The sequence below is a fragment of the Macaca nemestrina genome, chromosome 4 (genome assembly GCF_043159975.1).
Source record: "Macaca nemestrina isolate mMacNem1 chromosome 4, mMacNem.hap1, whole genome shotgun sequence".
NCBI classification, from domain to species: domain Eukaryota; kingdom Metazoa; phylum Chordata; class Mammalia; order Primates; family Cercopithecidae; genus Macaca; species Macaca nemestrina.
This window is the reverse complement of record NC_092128.1, coordinates 92,595,202-92,621,309: the sequence shown is the minus strand read 5'-3', so window position 1 is coordinate 92,621,309 and position 26,108 is coordinate 92,595,202. Positions and strand designations below refer to the sequence as shown.

The 26,108-nt window shown below is 39.8% G+C and overlaps 1 protein-coding gene across 1 annotated transcript in view; it reads right to left on the bottom strand.

Annotated features, from left to right (window-relative positions):
• LOC105475674 (dynein axonemal heavy chain 11) overlaps positions 1–26,108 on the bottom strand; it is a 373,683-nt gene that overhangs the window by 15,593 nt on the left and 331,982 nt on the right. Inside the window, exons 69-76 of the mRNA XM_071094928.1 lie at positions 22,664–22,834; positions 19,910–20,032; positions 17,931–18,124; positions 16,583–16,731; positions 15,607–15,734; positions 11,491–11,718; positions 4,756–4,947; positions 908–1,027 (exon numbers count right to left, since the gene is read on the bottom strand). Coding sequence (XP_070951029.1) covers positions 908–1,027; positions 4,756–4,947; positions 11,491–11,718; positions 15,607–15,734; positions 16,583–16,731; positions 17,931–18,124; positions 19,910–20,032; positions 22,664–22,834 — 1,305 coding nt within the window. The remainder of the gene's footprint in view (positions 1–907; positions 1,028–4,755; positions 4,948–11,490; positions 11,719–15,606; positions 15,735–16,582; positions 16,732–17,930; positions 18,125–19,909; positions 20,033–22,663; positions 22,835–26,108) is intronic.

Here is a 26,108-nt window from a genome sequence, read left to right as displayed (position 1 = left end):
CCTCCAGGTTCACCCTGGAGGATCTTTTCTCTTTTAAAAAAAATAACTATATTACTTTATTATCACACATAAAATATTAACAGGAATTCTATATTACCATGATAGGTTAATGTTAATTTCCCATCGTGTCATAAATGTCTTTTTTTTTTTACAGTTCATTTGGAACAAGATCCAAATAAGGTTCTTACCTTGCACGTGGTTGATATAATCTTTTGGACTATCTTGTTAGATTTAATTTTATTTCAAATTGACAAATAATAATTATATATATTTATGGGGCACAGTGTGATATTTTGACACATGTGTACATCATGAATGGTTAAGTCAAGCTAATTAACAAATCTATCACCTCACATACTTATTCACCACATTTTTCTAGAGCACATATTATAATAGAGTAACTGATACTGGTCAAACTGTAGACTATTCTCTAGGACTTCTATGACAGGCAAAAAAGAAACTTTAGTGAAATGAACTCTGGAATATAAATCAAAAGACTTCTATCAAAAGACGCACACATCTCTTGCCCATGCCAACCTAGTGGCCTGCGGCAAATCCCCATGTTTCAGCATCTCGGCCTATAAAATGGAATAACAGTGTCAGCTCTGCATACCTCATAGGGTTTTTATAAAGAACCGATGAGTCAGTGCATGTGAGGGTGCCTCACGCTGGTACACTCTCTAGCACGCACAGAAATCACCTGGAAGACTTGTGAAAATGCAGATTCTGATTCTGTAGGTCTGGGATGGAACCCGAGATTCTGCTTTGCTAAGAAATTTCCCAAGAGGCCAAGCATCCTCAATAACATTAAGAATTACCCATAGTATAATTCGTTTATAAAATTCTTACCAGAATTTTTTCCTCAGTGAAATTAATTTACAAATTAATTAATTTACAAATGTCTTACCAGAGATGGATTCATGAATTCTTCTAAATATACCCGACACAGTTTGCGATCCCAGTCATCTGTGATGTGGCCTCCATACATGATCTCACCAAAGAGATAACGGAGATCTTCCCATGGGACCTGGGGGGAGAACCACACAAATACTCACTGCCGGGTGCAGAGTTTGCCTCAGAGTAGCCAACCAGTGGCACGTGCCACTTTAACACAATGCCCTCCAAGCCTCTGTCAATAGGAGGATTTAAAGGTGGTTCAGAAATTGTCTAAGTTTCTGCAGATAATGTCTTGGGAGAATTATTTTCAGTGTCTTCTAATATAGTCAGTGAAAATTCACTAACATTGAGCTATTTATGAAGATTGTTTTTCTTTAAGAGATGAGGTCTGGTTTTATTGCCTAAGCTGGAGTGCAGTGGCACAATCACAGATCACTGCAACCTTGAACTCTGGGCCTCCAGCAATCCTCTCGCCTCAGCCTCCCAAGTAACTAGGACTACAGGCATAAGACACCACATCTGGCTAATTTTAAAAAAATTTTGTAGAGACAGGGGTCTCACTACGGTGTCCAGGTTGGTCTCAAATTCCTGGCTTCAAGCCATCCTTCCTCCTTGGCCTCTCAAATTACTGGGATTTACAGGCTTGAGCTGCCATGCCCAGCCTTATGCAGATTTTAAAAGAAACTGAGTCACCCCTAGAACATGTTTGCAGGGAAAGTTTATACATTCAAAATCTCATCTAAAAATTGTGAAAGGATGTTGGTTCATAAGGCCTTTGAAGTGTGACATGTTTTTATTATCTGATTTATATCAGCTTATATTATCAGATTCAGGAAAAGAAAGCAACATCCACACAATGTGAATTTGGAGTGTATTTAGAATCCTAGTACTTTCCAAAAGTCCAGGCAAACAAATCCCCTTGCCACAGATGGAGTTGAGGGCTTGTCTTATGGCATGACTGGCCTAATGATTGTTGTAAGGGTTGTAACTAATGACTTTACCATGTTTTACTCAAGAAATCACTGTATCTCCTCTTTATTTGGCTGAGCAGGGTTTGAAGCCTCTCTTTACTACCCTTTAGCTTCTTCTGGGTTTGCAAAACATGCCAGTGTGTGATGAAGCCTTTCTAGACAGGAACCTTTACACCCTCGGGGGCAGTATACTGCCTCCCAACAGTTCAAGTAAAAACGTAATTATAGCCTTCGCTTGTTGCATGATGTGACAGAACAGAACAAGTAAAATTGCTTCAACTATGCCAACGTACTTGCTACAAGTTTATTTGAATTTGAATAAATGAACTTCAAATATGTCTTTTAAGCCGGGTTGAGGTGAATGAAAAATAAGAGAGTGGTGCCTAGACCACAACATGCTCTCTCAACCACTGCATGGACTACCTTCCAAAGAGCTGAAATGGATGGAAAACAAAGGCTTCTGACTTTTAGTTCTTTTTCCGCTTACATTTAATTGATGCTTGCTACACATTTCAGTATTCAATATGTATCTCTTTTCAATTTTTATTTAACTAGGGATCTGTTCTTTTCAATAATTATTTATTTCAATAATTATCTGTTCTTTTTGATAATTATTTAGCTAAGGATTTGCTCTTTCCTCTTGTTTTTGAGACAGAGTTTTGTCCTGTTGCTCAGGCTGGAGTGCAGTAGTATGATCTCAGCTTACTGCAACCTCCACCTCCAGGGTTCAAGCAATCCTCTCACCTCAGCCTCCTAAATAGCTGGAACTACAGGCACACACCACCATGCCCAGCTAATCTTTTGTATTTTTTATAGAGACTGGGTTTCCCCATGTTGCCCAGGCTGGTGTAGAACTTCTGGACTCAAGCTATCCTCCCGCCTTGGCCTCCAAAAGTGCTGGGATTATAGGCATGAGCCATCATGCCTGGCCTCAGATCTATTCTTTCTCACTAATAGATTCTCTTTCCCTCAATCCTGGTCTTTGTTTTTTACATATACTTTCTGGAAAAGGGCATTTTGTACAACTAAACGTGCTCACAGGAATTTAATTCCCAAATCCTGATAAGTCGCTTTATGATGTGCAGAAAATGACTAAGCTGAAGACACCTGAAACATGAGAATGTGTTAAAAACTTAAGGCTGTGTTGATCCTGAAGCCCCAGGATGAAGAAAAGCAGGACACAGTGTGACTCAGTTGGTCAACTGGTGTTTCCAAGACTCAGGATGTAAGAGCTGGAGAGAAACGCATGTGTCCACTTCCCTCTTCCTCCCCTTTCTTTCCACCTCAACTGTGTATAGGATTCAGCTGAAATACGATTCTATTCCTGGTCTCAGCCTCACAGGACAGTTATGAAGGACTTGAATCAAAGTCTTAAATGGTCCATTCCTTTTTCTACCTAGAACTATTATCATTTTAAGTGCAATAGTTTAGACAAAATGTGCTGGGAATCAACACAAAACTAGTACAATTAGAATGGTCAAAATATGCTCAAAGTATTCAGAATTACTTTTTAATTCTATAAATTAAAAAATGGGGCCGGGCATGGTGTCTCACGCCTGTAATCCCAGCACTTTGGGAGGCCGAGGCAGGTGGATTATGAGGTCAGGAGATCAAGACCATCCTGGCTAACACAGTGAAACCCCATCTCTACTAAAAATACAAAAAAATTAGCCAGGCATGGTGGCAGGTGCCTGTAGTCCCAGCTACTCAGGAGGCTGAGGCAGGAGAATGGTGTGAACCCAGGAGGCAGAGCTTGCGGTCAGCCGAGATCGTGCCACTGCACTCCAGCCTGTGAGACAGAGTGAGACTCTGTCTCAAAAAAAAAAAAAAAAAAAAAAAAAAGAAAAAAGAAAAATGAGAGATATGGAACACTGAACATCAAACACCGTATTAAAACCATGTATTTTGGATATAACTTATTTAAAATTTGTTCCTTAGGAAAACACACCTATGTTAGGTACCAAGGATATCTATTCTAATAGCAATCAAATCACCACTGAAGCTTGAGAAAACTGACAACAAAAATTATAACAATTGTTACTGAAGGAACATAAAACAATAGTTTCCATTTAGAAACAGGGACGGGTGATTTTTAAAACGCTTTATAGAAAATGTGGCCTAGAGTACAACACTTGATTGGTTTTGACACATGTATCCTAGTTTTAACGGATTTAACTTAATGAAAAAAGTTTCCCTTGTGAGGATTAAGCTAGAAAATCCTTAGGAATGAATGGTTCTTGCTTTTTGAAATCCAATCATTGGGTTTATGAGAATTTACACAAATGTTCTTGATGAGGCATTCCCATTCCCATCTGTAAAACACATTTTAGCTACGAAATAAAATCATTCATCTACCTTTAACTTCAAATCAAGGGGAACATTACTGAGAAAGTCACAACAAGGTGGCATCCTTAATACATAATAATGACATATGCAGGAAATGCACCATTATTTATACATGTGACGCGCTGTAAATTGCTTCCATCATCAGAACTAATTGTAGTGATTATTAATGCAGTGTTATGAACTGTCAGAACTGCTGTATGTAATTACATTTGTGCAAATGCTTCATTACCTGCCTAATGAATCTGGCATATACGCACATGTAAACCACTGTTTTTGTTAACATAATGAAGGACATTTTTTTTTTTTTTTGGCACTAAGCTGCTGATGTAGAACTGGTTTGACCTATCTTATGAAGTTCGAACATCCACTGCTGGAAAACCTTTGATCTGGTTTATTTTCACACTTGGCAGAAGATACATACATAGTGTCGGCTATTTCAATAATAGCTTCAAAAGAGAAATTATGGTCAATTTTGATTGTGCCCAAAGACTGACAGTTTTGTAAACTCCTTGGAAGAGGTTATTTGACCACCAGCACTTACTTTAGGGTTTGCCTCTAAGTAGTTGTAGAGGACATTGGCACAAATGGTGAGGTCTCCAGGATTAAAAGGATAGTTTCGGCTCCAGCCCTGGGGGCCAAACCTCAGTCTCCCAGCAACACAGGCATGGAAGTAGCAGAGAGAAAAGAGGATGCTTTTAAACTCCTGCTCCTTGGAGCATATTTCAAGTGTATCCTGGGAGAAAAGAGAAGAAATACTCGATTATTCATCCATCTGTATGGTTTCCAAGAGCAACGGTCTGAGTTTTCAATAATCTTGTAAAGAACTTTGAGAGCAAGATGCTACAGAGGTCACATGTAGTTTTCAGCATGGCTCCTTATCCTATGAGAGCACAACAGGAGATGATTGGGCATTTGCCAGTCTGTTGGCTTAAGAGGAATACTTTTATTTTGCTTCAGTCATGCTTTTAAATGCTTCTAAGTTCACTAGAAAATGAGACACTTCATTTTAGCCATTTCATACTGCTTGACATCATTTTCCCCTGCAAAAGTTTCCTTGTAGAATCTGGATGACATAAAGCCATCATCTTGATTTCATCACTGTAGTAGAACGCTATTAGAGTTTGGAGAATGCTAGTTAACCACAGCTATCCATTCTTCCCTAGTTCCATTGCAGTAGAGATCGCCTGGGCACACGGACACCTATGACTGTTTCCCAGCCTCCCTTGAAGACATTTGTGTCATAAGACCAAATTTTTGCCAACAGAATTTCAGCTGAAGTGTTGTGTATAACTTCCAGGTCATTTGCTGAAAATGAAATTGCTTGTGTTGTCACTCTTCCCTTTTTCCTGACTTTATTTTTTATTTTTATTTTTTTTTGAGATGGAGTCTTGCTCTGTCACCCAGGCTGGAAGGCAGCAGCACCATCTCAGCTCATTGCGACCTCTGCCTCCTGGGTTCAAATAATTCTGCCTCAGCCTCCTGAGTAGCTAGGATTACAGGTGCATGCCACTACACCCAGCTAATTTTTGTATTTTTAGTAGAGATGGGTTTTTATCACATTGGCCAGGCTGGTCTTGAACTCCTGTCCTCAGGCGATCCACCCTGCTTGGCCTCCCAAGGTGCTGGGATTATAGGCATGAGCCACGGGGCCCAGCAAACTCTTTTCTTTTCTATGTCTAGAAATGATGACGATTGGACAAGTCTGGAAACCTTGAGTTAGGTATGGCAGAAGCACTCATCAGTCTGGGCGTGTGAATGATCTCATGGAACAAAGCTGCCTAATATGTGAGAGAAAAAAACTCCTATCTTGTTTGAATTCCTAGAGCTTTGATTCTCTTTCTTACAGCAGCTTAGCCTGTACCTTTAATAAAATCACCATGACACATCATTTCCTTCCAATGAACTAAAAGTAAAATTCATTGTTGGGATGGCTAGGTGACATATGGAAAATTGGGAAACACATGTCTAGACCTGTGAGGTTTTTTTTTGTTTTGATTTTTGGTTTTGCTTTTTTGAGACAGAGCCTTGCTCTGTCACCCAGCGCCCCGGCTGGAGTGCAGTGGCACTATCTCGGCTCACTGCAACCTCCGCCTCCCTGGTTCAAGTGATTCTTCTGCCTCAGCCTCTCGAGTAGCTGGGACTACAGGCATGCGCCACCATATCTGGCTAATTTTTGTATATATTTTTAAATAGAGATGAGGTTTCACCAGATTGGCCAGGGTGGTCTCAAACTCCTGACCTCATGATCCACCCACCTCGGCCTCCCGAAGTGCTGGGATTACAGACGTGAGTCACTGCGCCCAGCCGAGACCTATGAGATTTTTTTGAGAATGCAGATGGAAAGTGGAATCCTGGAATGCTACATTGATACGGTTAATGCTCAACAGCCATAAAATTAAAAGGAGAAAAATAGCTGTCCAATCTATGGCTTAAAAGTCATATTTCACCCATGTTCAGATTTGGCAGTTCTGTGAGGCAAGGAAAGGAAGTTGAGGACTACTCCTTCAGTTGGCATTGAGCAATAGGGGAGGAAGAGGCCAAAATCTGCCCTTCCCTGCTTAGTCCTTTAAAATGGGCAAACGATAGCCAGTTCACATTTGAAATGGATCTGACAACGTGGGCCATATATGAAGTATACGTAGAACCAGTGAGTAGGGGTTCAGACTTAGTCTTCCAGAGGACTTGTGGTACTAAACCAAGACCAGATTTGTTCTGTGTAGGCCAGGACCAGAGAGCTTAGTTTCTTTAGACAGTGCTTTTAGCAGAATCCAGGGCTTCCACCAAATATGGTTCTAGAATTGGCCAGGAAGCATGTAGTGCAGATCCAATTAAATCACTAGGTCACTCTAAATCATTAGGCCATTTTTAGGTCATTTATGGGGCTTGGAAATATACAATCATTAAAAACTAACTTTTCCACAAATAAAGGGCAAGCTTTTGAAGGCAGAAAAGAGAAACTGTATAACTGGAATTAACCTTGAAGGGTATAAAAGAATATTACTTTTAAATGTAAGAAATTTCTAGGAGATCCATATAAGTATCAAAATTTCACTTTGGAATTATGATCTAACAAATCACTTAATACCTTTCTAAATTACAGGTAGTCCACATAAAACCCAAGGCACTACAATAATTAAGCACATCACTTCAATCTGTATTTTATATAACTGACTTGGCTTTATCCTCAGTGTTAAAAGAAACAAGTCAATCCATTTCATTGTGTTCTGATAACATAAATGATGTAGGAAGAAAATATGAATCAGGCTGTCTGAAGAAAAGGTATGAGTCTACCTACCAATCCACATTTCAGGCCAGTGGTATTTTTGCAAACCAAGTGATAAGTAAATTAATATTTTATAAATACAGACTGCATTGTGAACAGAGAACAGGCATCTGCATACACATAACAGTGCTATTTGTACACAATCACCAATTTTATATGCACAATGATCAGTTACTTGTTTTTGTCTGCAAATTTTACAGAAACAGAAATCTATATTCTTACTCTAAAAAATATAGTTATCTGGGTGTGAAGGGAGCCAAAAGAGTACTCCTTTATGACACCTTCCTCAAGAGGCTTTTTAGCTGAAAGGTGTAGGTAGATGGCATCCTACAAGAAATGGTTCTTTATGTCTTGGTCACTTAATTAAATTTACAAAAATATTATGCAATGCTCGGGATAATAAAGCACTAATATTAAACTGTTCATTTTGAATACACACGCCAAAGTTTGGAGGCAAATTCTAATTTGTGAGGAAAGATTAAAAATATGGATTTAAAAATTAGCCAGGCATAGTGGCATATGCCTGCAGTCCCAGCTACTCAGGAGGCTGAGGTAGGAGGATTACTTGAGCCCAGGAGTTCAAGGCTGCAGTGAGCTATAAGTGTGCCACTGCACCTCAGCCTGGGTGACAGAGCAAAAAAAAAAAAAAAAAAAAGAAAGAAAGAAAAAAAAAAGATTTAATTAGATTTGATTTGAAAAATATCCTAGCAGTACAGTTGACTTGTATAAACCTCTTGGATATTTTACTCCACTGTGAGGGACACCCAGGCAACAGGAACAACTGGTCCTCATTTACCTAACCCATATGGGTAACAAGAGAGATAGCATTCATCACTCTATCCATAGACAGGCTTTAACAAGATTGGACCACAGCAGCAACACAGAAGACCCAGGATAATACAAGGAGATGTGGGAAAGGACATCTGGGATGGAGACTGCTGACTGCCTTCCTTAAAAAGTCTTGCTAATTTTTAGCTGGGCATATGGTTGCTTAAGATAAATTCACTTTTCCTAGCCTCTCTTGCAGCTAGGTAATGCAATGTGACTAAGTTTGACCAATGAGATTAAAGGAGAATTTCTGTATGTTAACTTGTAGGAAGCACTTGTACACCAACGCAAACACGGTATTTTTTCTTTTGTCATCTTCTTTGTTTCTTCTTTCTTCCTCCTGTCAGGAATGTGGATATGGAGGCTGCAACTCCTGCAGTCACCAGGGACCATGACAAGCCCATACTAGAAATGGTGAACCATAAAGAGCCAGACTGATGACAATTTGTGGTAATACATGAGTTCTGAATGGACTATCTGTAAAACTCTTATGTGGCAGAACTACTTTTTGGCCTTGTGTATAAGCCACTGTTATTTTATAAGAACTTCTTTCAAAAGCAGCCAACCCAACATTCTAACTGATAGAAGGGTAATGGGAACTTATTCACAGAGAGCCAGGGAGCACAGGCTAAATCCCTTGAATTATATAATCTGATTAAAAACTGCATTTTGTTTTCTAACATAATGACAGGTCAGCATTCATAAAGGACTAACATTTTAGATTTTCTGCAGAGTTTTTATTTTTTTGGTTGGTTCTGGCTAAAATAGGTTTGATGAGAAGATTATTTAGTGAATCACTTTGGTTATCTTTGCTTTTGCTACTTATTATTAAGTTCAGTCTTAATATTTCAGAGGATCCTCTCCGCTAAAGAAGAAACATTCTTCCTTGAAGTTCCTAAAAGTCTTTTCAATAAGCGTAATCTTCAATTAATAAAAGTGGCTTTCCAGATAGCAGTCAAAAGAACTGACAGGTTCATGAAAAGACCAGAACAGGTGTTCTTAACTAGGGAATTCATGCATAGGCTTTGGGGGAATCTGTGAATCTTCATCATTATATGCAACATATTTTTAACAGTTATTATTTATTATTTTTTGAGACACTGTCCCACTCTGTTGCTCAGGCTGAAGCACAGTGGTGTGATCATAGCTCACTGCAGCCTCGAACTCCTGGGCTCAAGTGATCCTCCTCTCAGCCTCCTAAAGTGCTGGGATTGTAGGCGTGAGGCACTGTGTCTGGCCCAATATGCAGTACATCTTTGAATGTGTATTTCCCTGGGGAGAGTGTCCGTAGTTTTATGAGATTCTCAAAGTGATCTTTACCAAAAAAACAAAACAAATGAACAAAAAAGCTGAAGGATAATTGGGCTGAAGCATATTTGTTCATGAAATGTTCACTTTCATGAATAAAGATAATTATTTCAGGGGGTAGATAAGTCCTATTTTAAATAAATCAAATCAAATTCCTCTTTGTACTTACTTTGGGGAATAGCTTGAAAATGTCATAAATAGCCAGAAATTATAAATTAAGGGATGATTAAAAACATATATGTCTGTCATAGTGGCATATTGCAAATATTTAATAGTTTCAAAAGATTTTTTGAGTCCTACTATTTACACAATCTTCTGTCTATATATAGGATACAAATTACTCAATTATTTAATGAAGTAATTAACTGCATTCTTCAACACTGTATTCTTAGGTAGTCGATTATCATAATTCCTTCATAATATTGGTTTAGGTACTGACCCAAAAACTACTAGAAACGAAGTGAAGGATGTTGACATGCTTCACAGAAAACGATATTTCTAGGAGGGGGCTGAATATTTATCACCAAATCATATGTATTTCCTCTTTAGAGTTCATTCTACTCTCCTAACAAGAATGCGATTTATCAAGGATTTCCAAAAAATTCGAGGAAGGAAGGAAGATCTCAGAGCAATAGCAAGAAAGGAAAGACTTGATAATGATATTGATAAATATGATAGTTTGGGTAAAAAGAGTAATGGTAATAAAGGTATCATTAATTTATATATGTATTCAGCCAGATGTGGTGGCTCACACCTGTAATTCCAGCACTTTGGGAGGCCAAGGTGAGCAGATCACCTGAGGTCCGGAGTTCGAGACCAGCTTGGCCAACATGATGAAACCCTGTCTCTACTAAAAATACAAAAGTTAGCCGGGCATGGTGGTGGGTGCCTGTAATCCCAGCTACCTGGGAGGCTGAGGCAGGAGAATCACTTCAACCTGGGAGGTTGAGGTTGCAGTGAGCCAAGATCGTGCCATTGCACTCCAGCCTGGGCACAAGAGCAAAACTCTGTCTCAAAAAAAAAAAAAAAAAAAAAATACATACATACATACATGAATTTTTTTTGTCTTATCTTGCAAAAAACATGAAAATATAAATAAGGTGTCATAGATATAACCTGGAAAGAAGGCTTTAAATTTACTCATATCAAACCAGGGCTAAAACATTACACTGAAACTTTTACCATGTCATTACTGTCACCATGATCAACAATAACAACAATGACTTCTCCTCTTTCTGTGGTCAGAGATACTAGTCTGCCATATTTGTTTTCAAGAAGCAAGTTCCGGCTGGGCGTGGTGGCTCATGTCTGCAATCCCAGCACTTTGGGAGGCTGAAGCAGGTGGATCACCTGAGGTCAGGAGTTCAAGACCAGTCTGGCCAACATGGTGAAACCCCGTCTCTACTAAAAATACAAAAATTAGCTGGGTGTGGTGGTGTGCATCTGTCACCACAGCTACTCAGGAGGCTGAGGCAGGAGAATTGCTTGAACCCGGGAGGCGGAAGTTGCAGTGAGCCAAGATCATGCCACTGCACTCCAGCCTGGGCGACAAAGTGAGACTCTGTCTCAAAAAAAAAAAAAGCAAGTTCCTTAAGAAGTTACCTAGTTTGCTTTCCCTACACAGTAGCTGAATTTTTCTTAGCGTTAGGGTGAAACTGAAATATATTTACTGGTCATTAGAATAGGAAATGATGGGGCAATTCTTTCAAGAGATTAAAACACACCCACCCCAACCCCTCCACACGCGAACACTGAGAACTTGTTTCATCCCTCCCAATGACCTGCCTGGGTTGATGCTGGGCCCACAGTGAGAAAACTCTGACTTCATTGTCTGCCTAGCATGCTTCACTTTCTTACCTGATCAAAGTTGTAGAGGGCAGCATGCAAATTGGCCAGCATCCCTGTGGGGGGTTCATTAGTGATCTTAATGGAATTTTCCAGCAGTCCTTGAGGGATGATGTGCTCATCTGGTGTAGGTGCTGACTCGGCACTCATGAAAACCCTGTAATCTCTGTGACTTCCTTGGCTGAATCTTTCAAGGAGCTTCTCCAAGGTTCCTAGCCACTTGGCTACCAGATGAACATTCTGAAAGACAGTATGGTGCATAATTCCTGTGAAGGTGAGGCATATTACTTGCATTATAAGATTACATTTTCCTATATATAATTGCACTGAAAACTCAGAGAACCATGATTCAGCATTTTCTTTATCAATACATCATAAAAAGGAAAAAAAAAGCCAAAAGGAAATTGAACCTTGAACATATTAAATGTTGCCAATCAACACAGATTGTCTTTGTAACCCAAAATCTCATGCAATACACATACCTACTTCAAACACCCACCAGTCATTTCTGAGATGCAGTTGCCTAGTACTTTTCTTTGTTATGGTTCAAATCCAATTACTGAGATGTATCGGGGTTAGTTTGAGAAAATATGAAAACTAAAAGCCAGAAATGTGCCTCATCATCTACTTCATTGGTTTCTGATGGAAACCTCTTCTACTCAAACTCCTGCTCATAAGCATATGGACTCAAAAGGATACAAGGGAAGCAAGGCTAGCTGAAAGAAAGCAATCATTCATTGTTAAGATACTTTGTGTATTCCTAACAGATGATTTTCCTTAAATCCTAGGGCTGTCAGAAATCACACACAAAAAATTAAATGCCGCCACCGTCATCATTCTTTGCTTTTCCGTTTTATGATTCACATATTTGCTCCTGCAATACCAAACACCCACAGGGTATAGCTTGGTAGTTGGTGCTGGGAGGGAGGTATAAAGGCTGCACCTTACACGCTCTCTGGCTTTGGAGAAGTCCTTGATATAGTAATTGAAACATCACACCCAGATATATATAATTATTTCCAACAAAGAAAAACATTTAAGATCACGACAGCCACAAAAATACAGAGAATGAAGGCAAACATGGAACAAAATAATAATGCAGGTATTCTTCTTTAAAATTTCTATTGCAAAAAGACCTAAGCCAACTCAGTCATTCACATTATTGGTTTTTATTCCCTTGGCAAATAATGAACATCGGTAGATGTGATGGGCTGAATTGTGTACCCTCAAATTCATATTTTGAAGTCTCAACCCCCAGCATCTCATAATGTGACTGTATTTGGAAATCGAGTCTTTACAGAGATGATTAAAGCTAAATGTGGTCCTTATGAAGGGTCTTAAACCAATATGACTGATGTCTTTATGAGAAGAAGGGATTAGGACTCAGAAACACAGAAGACACAAAAAGTTGGCCGTCTACTCTAGCACAGTAATACAGTAGATAAGGGCTCTAAGTTCCCTCCTTTACATGCTTGTTAACACGTTATAAGGAAAGAGTATTTCTCACTCCTAATTGTGTCAATCATAAAAGAAAACAAAAGAAACAATAATAAAACCTGCTTTGTAAACTCAATTATATCTTCATTCTCTGTCTTACGGGGTACAGCAGTACCTTACTTGAAAAGTTTACTTGAAACAAATGTAAAAATATTCAAGGCAGTGACTTTGGAGTTACTGAAGGGGACAGAAAAACCTCCCAGCGAGCCATCGTGGAGCACAGGCACACGTCGGAATCTAGCTTGGCAGCTATTCTTGAGGGTACTGGCTTCGGGACTGGCTAGATTCTTATGCCTATTTTTCCAAGAACAGCAATGCTTGTTTAGACAATCTATGTGTCTTGGAAACGCATGAAAAATGGTCATTTTGCCCTTGAGAAATGGTTTTTAGTATGCTATGTTAATTCACAAAACTTCTGGTGTGCATATGAGATAAAGATAGTTGCCAGCCTGCTACTTTTATGATAGTTTTCTTTGGAACATGGGCTTTTGATTAACTACTATCTAAACACCTTTAGCGGGCTCTATCTAATCATAATAATTGATCATATTGGGGCTTGGGTAAGAACCAATTAACATGTACATAAATATCATATACCCATGTTAATATAATGTAAATTATGAACAGTACAACAAGTTTCCATTATGCTTGTCTTCTCTTTCTTCAAAGTCCTGCTTCTCTTTTTCCTGCTGATCAAACGATATTAGAAACTTCTAGACACTGGGATGGCCTAAAGCCTGGTATAATCCCTCCTTACCAATTACTCTATGTGGGTACGGGGATGGAGAGTGAAGAGGTTTAAACAGTTACATTCTTGGTTACCGGCTTAGCCCTAAGAACAAAAATCAAAGGTCTGAAACAAATATCCAAAAGTAGATCCTTGACAAAATAAGATCTTTTACATTTTTTTTTTTACGTTAAAACTTACAACTTGCAATTTTAGGGACAACAAGTAACTCAGCATAGATACAAAAGTAATGGAAACAGTTATTTTGAATATGTTCTTTTGAGGATGACTATAGCCCTCCTAATGTTCTCTCCAGTCTGAGCCACTGGGAGCATGAGAACGCTCAAAGAGCTCTTTCCTTTCTGAGACAATCTTAAAATTTACCAAACTGTCTAAGCCTCAACTGTTTTCTCTGAAAAAGCCAACCCTCCTGTGTTTCTGATTCTGAGCCTCAGAAGGGGATGCACCACACTGCCCTCAAGTCCCCTTACAAAGGTCTCTCTATGAAGGCCTCATCGAAGCAGTGGGTATTGTCCCAGAAGGTTACATTCCTGCAGTCATAAGCCTGCTTAGACTCTGGAAGCTTCTTTATGAATCCAGTTGCATTTCAAGCACAAATGCCAAAGGCACCGAGTCTGGATACTGGAGACACTAAGGGAGGCCAATGCTGTATCTTGCATAAGGGTGGCTATTTTCAGGAATGTCACCTGCTGCCAAACAGACCTAGTCTCAAGTACTAGCTCTGCTATCCAACCAGCCATGTGGCCTTGAGGCTCTCCAGCTACTAGGGTGCTCGCTTTTCTCATCTTTATATGGAGAATGGCGACTCTACCCTTGGAGCTTTGTTGTAATGATCCGAGATAAGGTAGCCTGTGAATTGCCTACTGAACCTTTGCATGACTGAGCTGAAAACCAAACAGCCATTCCTAGACCTGCTGAGACAGCTAGCAGAGCGTGCTGTGGATGGAGTCAGCACATTTCTCAGGTGCCCTCTAATGCTGGCCTTTGCTCCACTGGTTCCTGTAATACTCAGCCAAGGGGGCCATCCCAGAGGACACTGGGGTGGGAGAACCATAGGTCTGTATGATGCTTGCCTGAGAAGGGATAAAGGAGTTTTCTACTCAAATTTAATTTATAATCAAAGGGAATGTTACACACCAGGTAGGGGCAGAGTTGGACTTGTATGAGATAATGATTAACGCAGGAGCCAGGTATTGGGGAGGGTCCCCAGAGAATCTCTGACCTGCCTGTGCATTGGGAGAACGCGGTGGAGCCAGAGGAAATTGGCATCATTTGCAGTGGGGAGGAGCCTGGCCTCTACAGCTCCTGTGCGGTGGCCTGGTATTCAATCTGTGAGGTCGGGGTGTGTTAGCAGGATCCCCTCTCACTTTGCTGAGAGTATTTTTTTTTCTTTTTCGCTCAATAAATTCCGTTCCCCCCACCCTTCAATGTGTCTGTGTTCCTAGTCCTTTCTGGTTGTGTGACAAGAACCCGGTTTTAACTGAGCTAAGGAGCAAAATTCTGCAACAATAATATACATTAAAAAGAGTTCTGTCGACTCTAATGTCAACCCAGATACTATGATAACAGTGTTGGCAATCTAAACGAGCTTGTTTGTTCTCAGGCAGTATTGAGTGTTCCAGATATCTCTAAGTGAAGGGAATGATGAAGCTCTTCCTAACAGTTGTAATTTCAGAGCACAGTGGCGAGACAGTCTCTCAGAAGACGGCAGCCATCACTGTCCGCAGAGCCCCTCGCCGTCTCTGCGGGCATCATGAACACTGACAGAACTGGCTGGACTCTGCAAATCGCCTTGTTAACGGGGCATTCTGATGGGCTGGACAGCTCTGCCCTGGCCCTTCTCTGTGTTTATGCCTGTGTCTTCCCTGAAACTTAATACTCACTTGGAGGATGACCCAGTGTCCTCCTTTGGAAGCTTTCTCCAGTGCCATTTCTGCCACCATCTCCTGACCTTGTCCTAAAGACACATTGTGGAATTTTCCAGAGTCAATTGTAAAGCCAAGTCTTTTGCCTGTGGGAGAATACACCATGGTGAGAGGAAACATCTATGAAGGAGGGTAAGAGGAGCCTGGAATTCTGCGGTCTAATGCACACCTGTGGTCACCGCAGCCATCTTCTGGGTGACTGTCCTGAAGAATCCAAATGAAACTTCTGTTGTATCCACAGGCAGCATTTTGAGCTCTCCACAGCTGCCTCACTGCAAGCATTAGAAAAGCCTGTGGAAGCCAGTTCCTTAGGTTTTATGATAATGAAGCTTTTGACATTTTGATAGATGGCAGGCATTGTTATGGAGCTTTATAAACTCTTGCAGGAGTAGCAAAGCATTTCTCTCATAAAAAGGAGCAACATGTGGTAGATATCCCATCATTTTTTTTCAATGGATCTGTTCATTGGGTAAACGCACAAGCCTCTCACCTTGTGAGGCTGCATTTAAATTGAGCAGTCAGGTCACAGCTATATTAACCTGGTATTCTTGGTGCAGGCCGTGGGGAATGGTAATCCAGAATACAAAGGCGACAGTGCCTTGTGCAATCAAATACACTTGCTCTAATGACCATTATTTAGTCACAGGGGGCACAAGATTACATGAACATGGGGAAAATTGCCCTTTGGCCCTCATATAGTCAAAAGGTGGAAAACAGTACAAAGGAAACTTGCATTATGCCAGCCAGAGGAATGTTCCATTTCAACATTTCTTCAGACTATGGTGTTATTAGCTTTATATTTTCCATACATCCAATCTTCAACAACAATAAAAAAGAAACTAAGATCACTGTGAACTGAAAGGAAGGGAAGGGGGTGGGGGGTGCAAGGGAGGGAGGGAGAAAGGGCGGGCCAGTGAGCCTCCCTGCCACTCACCAAGAATCTCCAGGTCTTTAAGGGCATCTACCCCTGGAGACAGGATGAAGAATATGGGGGTGGCCGGGCTGCTTTCTTCGAATGCTTTAACTAAGTCCAATCTGGTCCTCTCCACATACTTTGCACCCAGTTTTTCCTCTACAAAATTTCTATAAAAAACAAGAATACAAAAAAACATGATCAGTCGTTTTGACCTTGAAGAGAGTCACCATTTGGATAAGCTTAAACCACACAGGCACAGGATAGAAGTAACCATGTTTATTATGTGGGATGTCTTGTTAGAATAACAATATGAATCCAACTGGATGTATGGGGTAGGTGTGTTAATGAAATCCCTCTCTTCCTTAGAAGCCCTGAAAATCAGAAGCCTACAATTCCATTTTGGGGGGCTACTGAGACCCCCCTCCGAGTGTCATCAGCTGTCTGCTATGGCTTTGTATCCCCCAAATCCCCTGCCAGATTCCCCCATTACTTATTAACAGTTCATTAGATTTGCCACAGTGCAATTTTCCAGCCTGCTGGGCTTCTCATGAATATACAAATGCTTTTTGGGGTGTTTCTAACACAGGGAGGCTCAATTAAGCAAGTATTTTCCAGCAGCATCAGATTTAGCAGAAAGTAAGTACTACTAAGCAGAATTAACTTGTAAAGTAGAGTTCAGCAGAGGCTTCTGCAAAGGGAAAATTGGCTGAACTAGACAAAGCAAAGGAAAAAACCTGAGGCACATGAATGTTACTGAAGAAACACAATAGGGAAGGAAGTTGAGAACTCTTTCGTTGGTGAATTCAAATTAGAATAAGACTTGTGTGAATTAAGCAGCACATTACCATTTAGAAGCCAAGAGGGCAAAGAAAAAGGACACTTAAACCAAGATGTAGACAAGGGTTTCTGCTTTGAAATTGCATTGGTTGTAAAGTTAGAGGGACTATGAGTGACTTCATGAAAGGAATTCATTTTGGTTTTACATGCAAAATCTTCAGAGCCAAAATGCCATCCCATCACTGAATGAAAATGATGGAAATTATACTTGGATAATGCATGAATGCATGTTCCTGGCCTCTGAACTCTGCTGACACCCATTTCTCTTCCAGGAGTATTTTCATCAGTCCCCTGTCTCCCCTCTACTGATTTCAGAATTAAGTTTTTCAGGAAGAATGTGCTGAGTCTGCCTAGCACATGGTTTAGTGTTTAGCAAATTTTAACAGTAGCAATGATTATAATATCAAAATCTCAGCAGAATCACTCCCCATCAATATGGATGGTAAACACTTCCACCAGATCCTCCTAACTCCTCAGACTACATTTCCTATATGTTTACTTGTGTTTCCAAAACTGCTGACCACCCCACCTGAGAGCATATGTCATTCTGTCAGGGCGCATTGCTCTCAGAATAATCAGCTTCTGTATTAAACTCTTCTTCTTCCATTCTTGAGGTAATTTTTCTTTTTCTGGACACTCGGATTCTACCCACTTCCTCCACTGCTTGGCAGATCCTTCCACATCTCGGTCTATGCCTCGAAATTCTTCCAAGAGGGCAATTGCCTGTAATATGATAGGGAAACAAGTAGGAATGGTGTGAACGATACTTCATAGTTTGAGATGAAGACTTGTGAATGTGCCTAATTTTATGTAAAAAATCCGTGCTGGATAGTGTTCACTTTCCTCTCCAGATTTCCTAATTTTGCTTTTGTTTTTGTTTTTTGCTCTGCGGAACGGGTGAGCTCAAAGGACACTTGAGCTAAGTTCCCTGGTTCCCTGACCTAGTTGGGTTTGGCCAACAAAATGCAATGACAGGAGCCTGGAAGACTGGAGAAGAGAGAAGTGGGGGTACTTCTGTCAGAGGCATTTGAACCAGAGCAACTCCATCTTGAATAGGAGTTGGGTAAATTGAGGCTGGGACCTGCTGGGCTGCATTCCTAGGAGGTTAAGGCATTCTAAGTCACAGGATGAGACAGGAAGTTGGCACAAGATACAGGTCATAAAGATAAAACAGCTTGCAGTAAGGAAGCTGGCTAAAACCCAACAAAACCAAGATGGTGATGAGGGTGACCCCGGTTGTTGTCACGGCTACACTGCACCAGTGCCATGACAGTTTACAAATGCCATGGTAACGTTAGGAAGTTACCCTATATAGTCTAAAAACGGGAGGTATGACTAATCCACCCTTTGTTTAGCATCAAGAAATAACCATAAAAATGGGCAACCAGCAATCTTCAGGGCTACTCTGCCTATGGAGTAGCCATTCTTCGTTCCTTTATTAACAGACTTGCTTTCACTTTACGGACTTACCCTGAATTCTTTCTTGCACGAGATCCAAGAGCCTCTCTTGGGGTCTGGATCAGGACTCCTTTCTGGGAACATTTCCACCCCAGCTCTTTCTCACAGGAATGTGGTTTGGCAGGGAATACGTTTCTCCGCCACAGGCCACAGATCCCCTACGGTTGGCTCTCTCCCATAACTTCATTTCTCAGTAGTTCCAGTAACTGTCCTTTTCCTCCTTTTTCCTGCCCCATCCCCTGGCTGATTTCCTAATCCTTCTTGCCCATACTATGAAAACAGACTCTTGGTTAAACTTTCTTCATCACCCTTTTGAATGTGCCATCTGTTTCCTGTTGACACCCTGAGTGATACACATTTGAACTTGAATTTTGAATTCTAAAGTTACAATCTAATTACAAATACTAATTTAAAAAACTGAACATATATAAAAATAAGAGGTAACAGTTATTTTCAATGCATAGAAATATTTCCTTCTTAGAAAAAAGAGTAGGGCAAAGCTTAGCGTATGTTGAACATCATTAAGATACTCCAGATCCTGGGAGAATTAACTCCTAACAATAGGGCCTTTGACAGAAAAATGCAATGAGCATTGATAATTGAGGTTTAAGCCAACTGTCACTTTTTTCTCTATAATATTCTGCTTTGCTTAAACATTTTACAATGAGAATAAACTAACCTATTGTGGTGTAATTTAAAGAACTATTTAGAAAAATGGAGAAACAATTTAAAAAGAAAACAAAGTAGATTTAAGGAAATTTTAAAAAATATTCATTTGTATCACTTGGCTTTTATCAAAGGTCCTGACAGATTGTACATGTTTATTAACTTTTCCACCCATACATAAGTTAAAGGCTCCTTTACATCTAAATGAGAAATTAACCAATTTAATAATACAAAGATTAATAACATTACATTATATAGGGCATTTCTAAACTGAAATGGTGCTTAATACATCACTTGTATTCTTTAATGTTTACATTTCAACACTGGAGAGAGCTAGTATTTTAAATAAGATCCAGAAATTAAGAAACTGTATTCCTAACATACCTTGATAGCACTCCATGACTGAGAAGTTAGGAAGTCAACAGGACTCAGATGAGTGTGTTCAACGGTGAATCGAAGCAGGAAATCCAATTCAAGGGGGTCTATCTCTTTCTTTCTCAACAAAATCTTGAGAGTAGACAAAATTGAAAAGGATTATTTGGTTTACATCAAAATCATGACACCGGAAGTAGTCACACATTTAACAGACATGACTGAGCAGGTAGAACCACACCTGCTGGGAAGTCCAGTTGATATCTGTTCTATTGTTGAAATAGTGAATCTCAGATTATGTCAATGATCTCAAAACCATGATCAGAAATCTAACAGAAAATAATTATGAAGGCTGATTTACTCCAATTCTAACACCTATCTCTATTAGCAACATATTTAAAATATGCATTCATAAGTGTTTTATTATTAGATCAAACTTGTCTTAACACTTATTCAAAATGAGAAAGCCTCTGGTGACAATGGATTAAATTACTAAACAGAAGGTAGAATCAGTATTATTAGTTAATTCTGGTACAGTAGTTATTCAATAAACTACGAGGTACATGAAGTTTAATATGTAAGATTATATCGAGAAGAATGAGAAAACCTTTTACAGGTACAACTAAACACATTGTGAAGTGGAATAAACTTCAGATATTCTGCTCACAGAACTGATAAAAAATCCATAGTATATTTTGGAGAGTACAAATGAAGTATTCCTAATTTTCATATAAAAACCATAACACCCCACAGAGCTAAACAGGTATTTTTGAGCTTTATATTATCTTAAAATTCCAGATATTTTCAAAAGGTGTTATAAGTGATAACATGCATTAAAATATTTTATTAGATTTTTTTTTCTTGAGTTTATTTCAACAAACAAGTAATTGTCCATATAGTTATGAAACTTTGATTTATGTAGATTGTCAGGAGTTGAGGTTATGATACAGCTATGGCTTCCAAAGGGAAGTTTTAAATAGATGTTCATGTCATGTACTATCATCCCTGGCCTTTTCCTATTAATGAGCAGTACATACAAAACAAGTATTTCACGGCTGTCATCCCAGCACTTTGGGAGGCAGAGGCGGGTGGATCATGAGGTCAAGAGATCAAGACCATCCTGGCCAACACAGTGAAACCCCATCTCTACTACAAATACAAAAATTAGCTGGGTGTGGTGGTGCGTGCCTGTAGTCCCAGCTACTTGGGAGGCTGAGGCAGGAGAATCGCTTGAACCTGGGAGGCGGAGGTTGCGTAAGCTGAGATCGCGCCACTGCACTCCAGCCTGGCAATAGAGCGAGATTCTGTCTCAAAACAAACAAACAAAAAAACAAGTAATTCATTGTGTAATGCCTTGCTCCTGTTTATTAGATGTACAGTTCATCATTAGCTACAGGTGTGTATAAAGTGCCTTCTTTGGCACACACAGAATAGGTAAGATGTAGATATTTCCTTAACATTTGGATAGAAAAAGACATAAAGCAAACTAGCTGATAAAAAAAAGGGACAACCTGCTTATTTTATCTAGGAATGTGGTCTGCAAGGGTTTCTTTTTTCTTATCATGAACACTTTTTTTTTTTTTAAAAGACGGAGTCTCCCTCTGTCGCCCAGGCTGGAGTGCAGTGGAGTGATCTCGGCTCACTGCAACCTCTGCCTCTCAGGTTCACACCATTCTCCTGCCTCAGCTTCCCAAGTAGCTGGGACTACAGGCGCCCGCCACCACGCCTGGCTAATTTTTTGTATTTTTAGTAGAGACGGGGTTTCACCATGTTAGCCAGGATGGTCTCAATCTCCTGACCTTGTGATCCACCCACCTCAGCCTCCCAAAGTGTTGGGATTACAGGCGTGAGCCACTGCGCCTGGCCACAAACACTTTTATTTAAACAAAGTCTTTCACAGAAATTCATGTGAAAAAGGAAAAAAAAAAAAAAAAAGGAAGCAGGTTTCACTGAAGGTGTGGGCAAGAAACCTGGAGCTCTCTTTACCTATTCACTGCTGTCATTTTCCTAATTTTAATTGACAAATAATAATTATATATATTTAAGTGGTACAGTGTGATGCTTTGATACATGTTTATATTGTAGAATGGTTAAATTAAGCTAATTCATATATCCATCACGTCACATACTTATCTTTTTTGTGATGAGACTTAAAATCTCCTTTAGCAATTTAAAAATACACATTATTAACTACACACAATGTTAAAAAAGGAAAATTCAGTCATTTGTGACAACATGGATGAACCCAGTCGCTGTTTTGTAGGGAGACTCTGAACAACTCCCAGATCCACTCAGATCTGGACTCATAACCCTCATCTCAAAGAACCTTCCTGGTAGGGCCTGGACGGTTCTTTACAGGACCCGAGAAGGTGAGAAGAATGTCTCATGAATGTTTTTCAGGGTGACCACTGTGGTAGGAGTGTAATGTGTATACCCACCCCCCAGTGCCCACTCCCCAAACCAAAGCACTGGGACCTAGGAGAAGGCTGTCACATGCCCAAGTTCCCCATGGGAGGCAAATTCTCCTCATGCCACCAAGAGCTTCTGAAAAACGTGCCTATTATATTTTGCTTCAACAGAAAATACATAATATTTTATATATTACATAAAAATATATACTATTTTACATAAAAATACATATATATTATATATATATTATATATATATATAGAGAGAGAGAGAGAGAGACAGAGAGAGAGAGAGAGAGAGAGAGAGGCATCTGCCTTTGGTTCTGGGGATCCTTTTTCAAGTAACTGATCTCCTTACCTGAAAAGCCATCTGGGACAGGAAGGTGAGCTTGTCCTTCTCAAACAGCGCCTGGCTGGTGTAGAGGAAGACGGCGTGGGTGATGCTCTCCATCAGGATAGAGATGCGTCCCTGCATGTCTTCCACCTTGTCAGCCTGCTCAATCACTCTGTGGAACAGCATGTTAAATGCCTGGGAAATTTAATGTGACCATTAAAATGTGACAATTGGTGCCTGGATATCTAGCTAGCCCCAGATACACAGGGCGACGGTTTAAGTTTTATCAATAGGGAGTGAGAATGAGGCAAAATTTTTAGAAGGATTATAGTTTCTGGCACATGGTACATGCTCATCAAATGTTTGCTGTCATTACTGTTATTATGAATATGATTCCATGAAATCCATTCAGTCTCTTTCCAAGCAACTGAATTGCATCATTTTCTCTCCTTCTGCCCATGTACTTAAAACAATATTTTAATATTTAATTGTGGTAGGATACACATAACATAAAAGTTACCATCTTAACAATTTTAAGTGTACACACATTCAGTTCAATAGTGTTAAGTATATTCACATTCTTGTGTAACCAGTCTCTGGAATTTTTTTTTCATGAACATAAATTACACTGTTTAATGCAGACTCAAGGCCACACATTTTTGGGGGAGTAGGTTTTACTTGCAGTACAGATTCTCTTCACGTAAGATTACAAAAATACAACACAATGTGATGAGTCCAATTTAAACATTACGTGTGGCAGTCCATATTAACACAAATAGCTCCCAAAGAGGAACAAGAAAAGCTAAATCTTGTGTCACTAGGATGCCACAGCTTTTTCATTTTGCAAAACTGAAGCTCTGTACCCATTAAACAACTGTATATTCTTCCTTCCCCCCAACCCTGGCAACCACCTTTATTCTACTTTCTGTATCTATGACTTTGACTATTATAGGTACCTCACTGATATGGTTTGGCTGTGTCCCCACCCGAATCTCATCTTAAATTATCGCTCCCATAATTCCCATGTGTTGTGGGAGGGACCTGGTGGGAAATAACTGAATCATGGGGGCGGTTTCCCCCATACTGTTCTGGTGGTAGTGAATAAGTCTCATGAGATCTGATGGTTATATAAGGGGAAATCTCTTTCACTTGGCTCTCATTCTGTCTTGCCTGCTGCCACGTAAGAAGTGCCTTTCACCTTCCGTGATGATTGTGAGGCCTCCCCAGCCACGTGGAACTGTGACTCTCTTTCTTTATGAATCACCCAGTCTCTTGGGTATGTCTTTATCAGCAGTGTGAAAACAGACTAATACACTCATACAAGCAGAGTCACAGTCTTACTGTGACTGGCTCATTTGAGTTAGGATAATATCCTCAAGGTTCATCCATGTTGTAGCATGTATGAGAAATTTGTTCATTTTTAAGGCAAAAGAATATTCAACTGCATGGATATACATTCGATCAATCTATTCATCCTCTGATGGACAATTGGGTTGCTTCCACCTTTTGACTATTGTAAGTAATGCTATTATGAATTTGGGTGTTTGGGTATCTCCTAGAGACCCTCATTTGATTCTTTTGAATAAACAGCTATAAGTGGAATTGCTTGATCATATGGTCATTCTATTTGTAATTTTTCTGAGGAACTGCTACACTGTTTTCCACAGCGGCTGTACCATTTTGCATTTCCACCAAAAGATTCCAATGTCTCCACGTCATCACCAACACTTGTTATTTTTTTTTTATAGTAGCCATTCTAATGGGTGTGAGGTGATATCTCATTGTGGTTTTGATTTGCATTTCCCTAAAAATTGGTAATGTTGAGTATTTTTTCATATGTTTGTTGGTCTTTTTTTTTGAGACAAACTTTCATTCTGTCATCCAGCCTGAAGTGCAGTGGAGTAATCATGGCTCATTGCAACCTCAGCCTCCTGGTCCTAAACAATACTCCCACCTCAGCCTCTTGGGTAGCTGAGACTACAGGTATGTGTCATCACACTTGGCTAATTTTTAAATTTTTTTGTATACACAAGGTTTCTCTGTGTTGCCCAGGCTTGTTGACCATTTTTATAACATCTTTGGAGAAATGTCCACTTACGTCCTTATCCTATTTTAAAATCTGGTTATTTGCTTTTTTTTTTTGGTTCCATGTACTTTCGGGATGCCCTTTGGTCATCTGTTCTTCCTTTAAGGATTACTCTTGATATTTATTACTCTCGTTCATGCCTTGGTGATAACGGCATTGTATGGATTGCTATATCTCTCTCTATATATATAAATTTGAAAAATATATCTATATATATAAATAGCTGTCAATATACAAATATTTATTTATTTTTGGATGATAGGGACGAGAGACCACAGATTAATTAACCTTGAAGTATGTATATTTGAGTGAAAGTAAAATCCTACAATGACAGATATATACAGTAAACATTGGTAAGAAGGCATTAATGAAGGATAGCTTGAATATGTCTTATCTGAAATGGTTGGGGCCAGAAGTGTTTCAGATTTTGGATTTTTTCAGATTTTTGAATATTTGCATATACATAATGAGATATCTTGGGGATGGAACCCAAGTTTAAACACAAAAGCATTTATAGGTTGGGCTTGGTGGTTCATGCCTATAATCCCAGCACTTTGGGAGGCCGAGGCAGGTGGATCACCTGAGGTCAGGAGTTTGTTACCAGCCTGGCCAACAGGGTGAAACTCCATCTCTACTAAAAATACAAAATTTAGCCAGGCATGGTGGTGGGTGCCTGTAGTCCCAGTTACTCGAAGGGCTGGGACAGGAGAATTGCTTCAACCTGGGAGGTGGAGGTTGCAGTGAGCCGAGATCGCGCCACTACATTCCAGTCTGGATGACAGAGTGAGACTCTATCTCAAAAAACAAAACAAAATGAAAAAACAAAATTCATTTATGTTTCATATACACCTTATACACATAGCCTGAAGTTAATTTTATACAATATTTTAAATAATTTTGTGCAAGAAGTGCTTGAGGTCAGGTGTAGAATTTTCCACTTGCGGCATCTCGTCAGCATTCAAAAAATTTCGTATTTTGGAGCATTCTGGTTTTTGGATTAGGATGCTCAATCTGTACTAACCTGATATTTACACTTTTTTTGTTTTTGAGATGGAGTCTCGCTCTGTCGCTGAAGCTGGAGTGCAGTAGGGCAATCTCAGCTCACTACAAGCTCCGCCTCCCGGGTTTACGCTATTCTCCTGCCTCAGCCTCCTGAGTAGCTGAGACTACAGGCGTCCACCACCACGCCCGGCTAATTTTTGTATTTTTAGTAGAGATGGGGTTTCACCATGTTAGCCAGGATGGGCTCAATCTCCTGACCTTGTGATCCGCCCTCCTAGGCCTCCCAAAGTGCTGGTATTACAGGCATGAGCCACCATGCCCAGCCGATATTTACACTTTTTTAAAATCAGTTTTTCATTTACACACAATAAAATGTGCCTA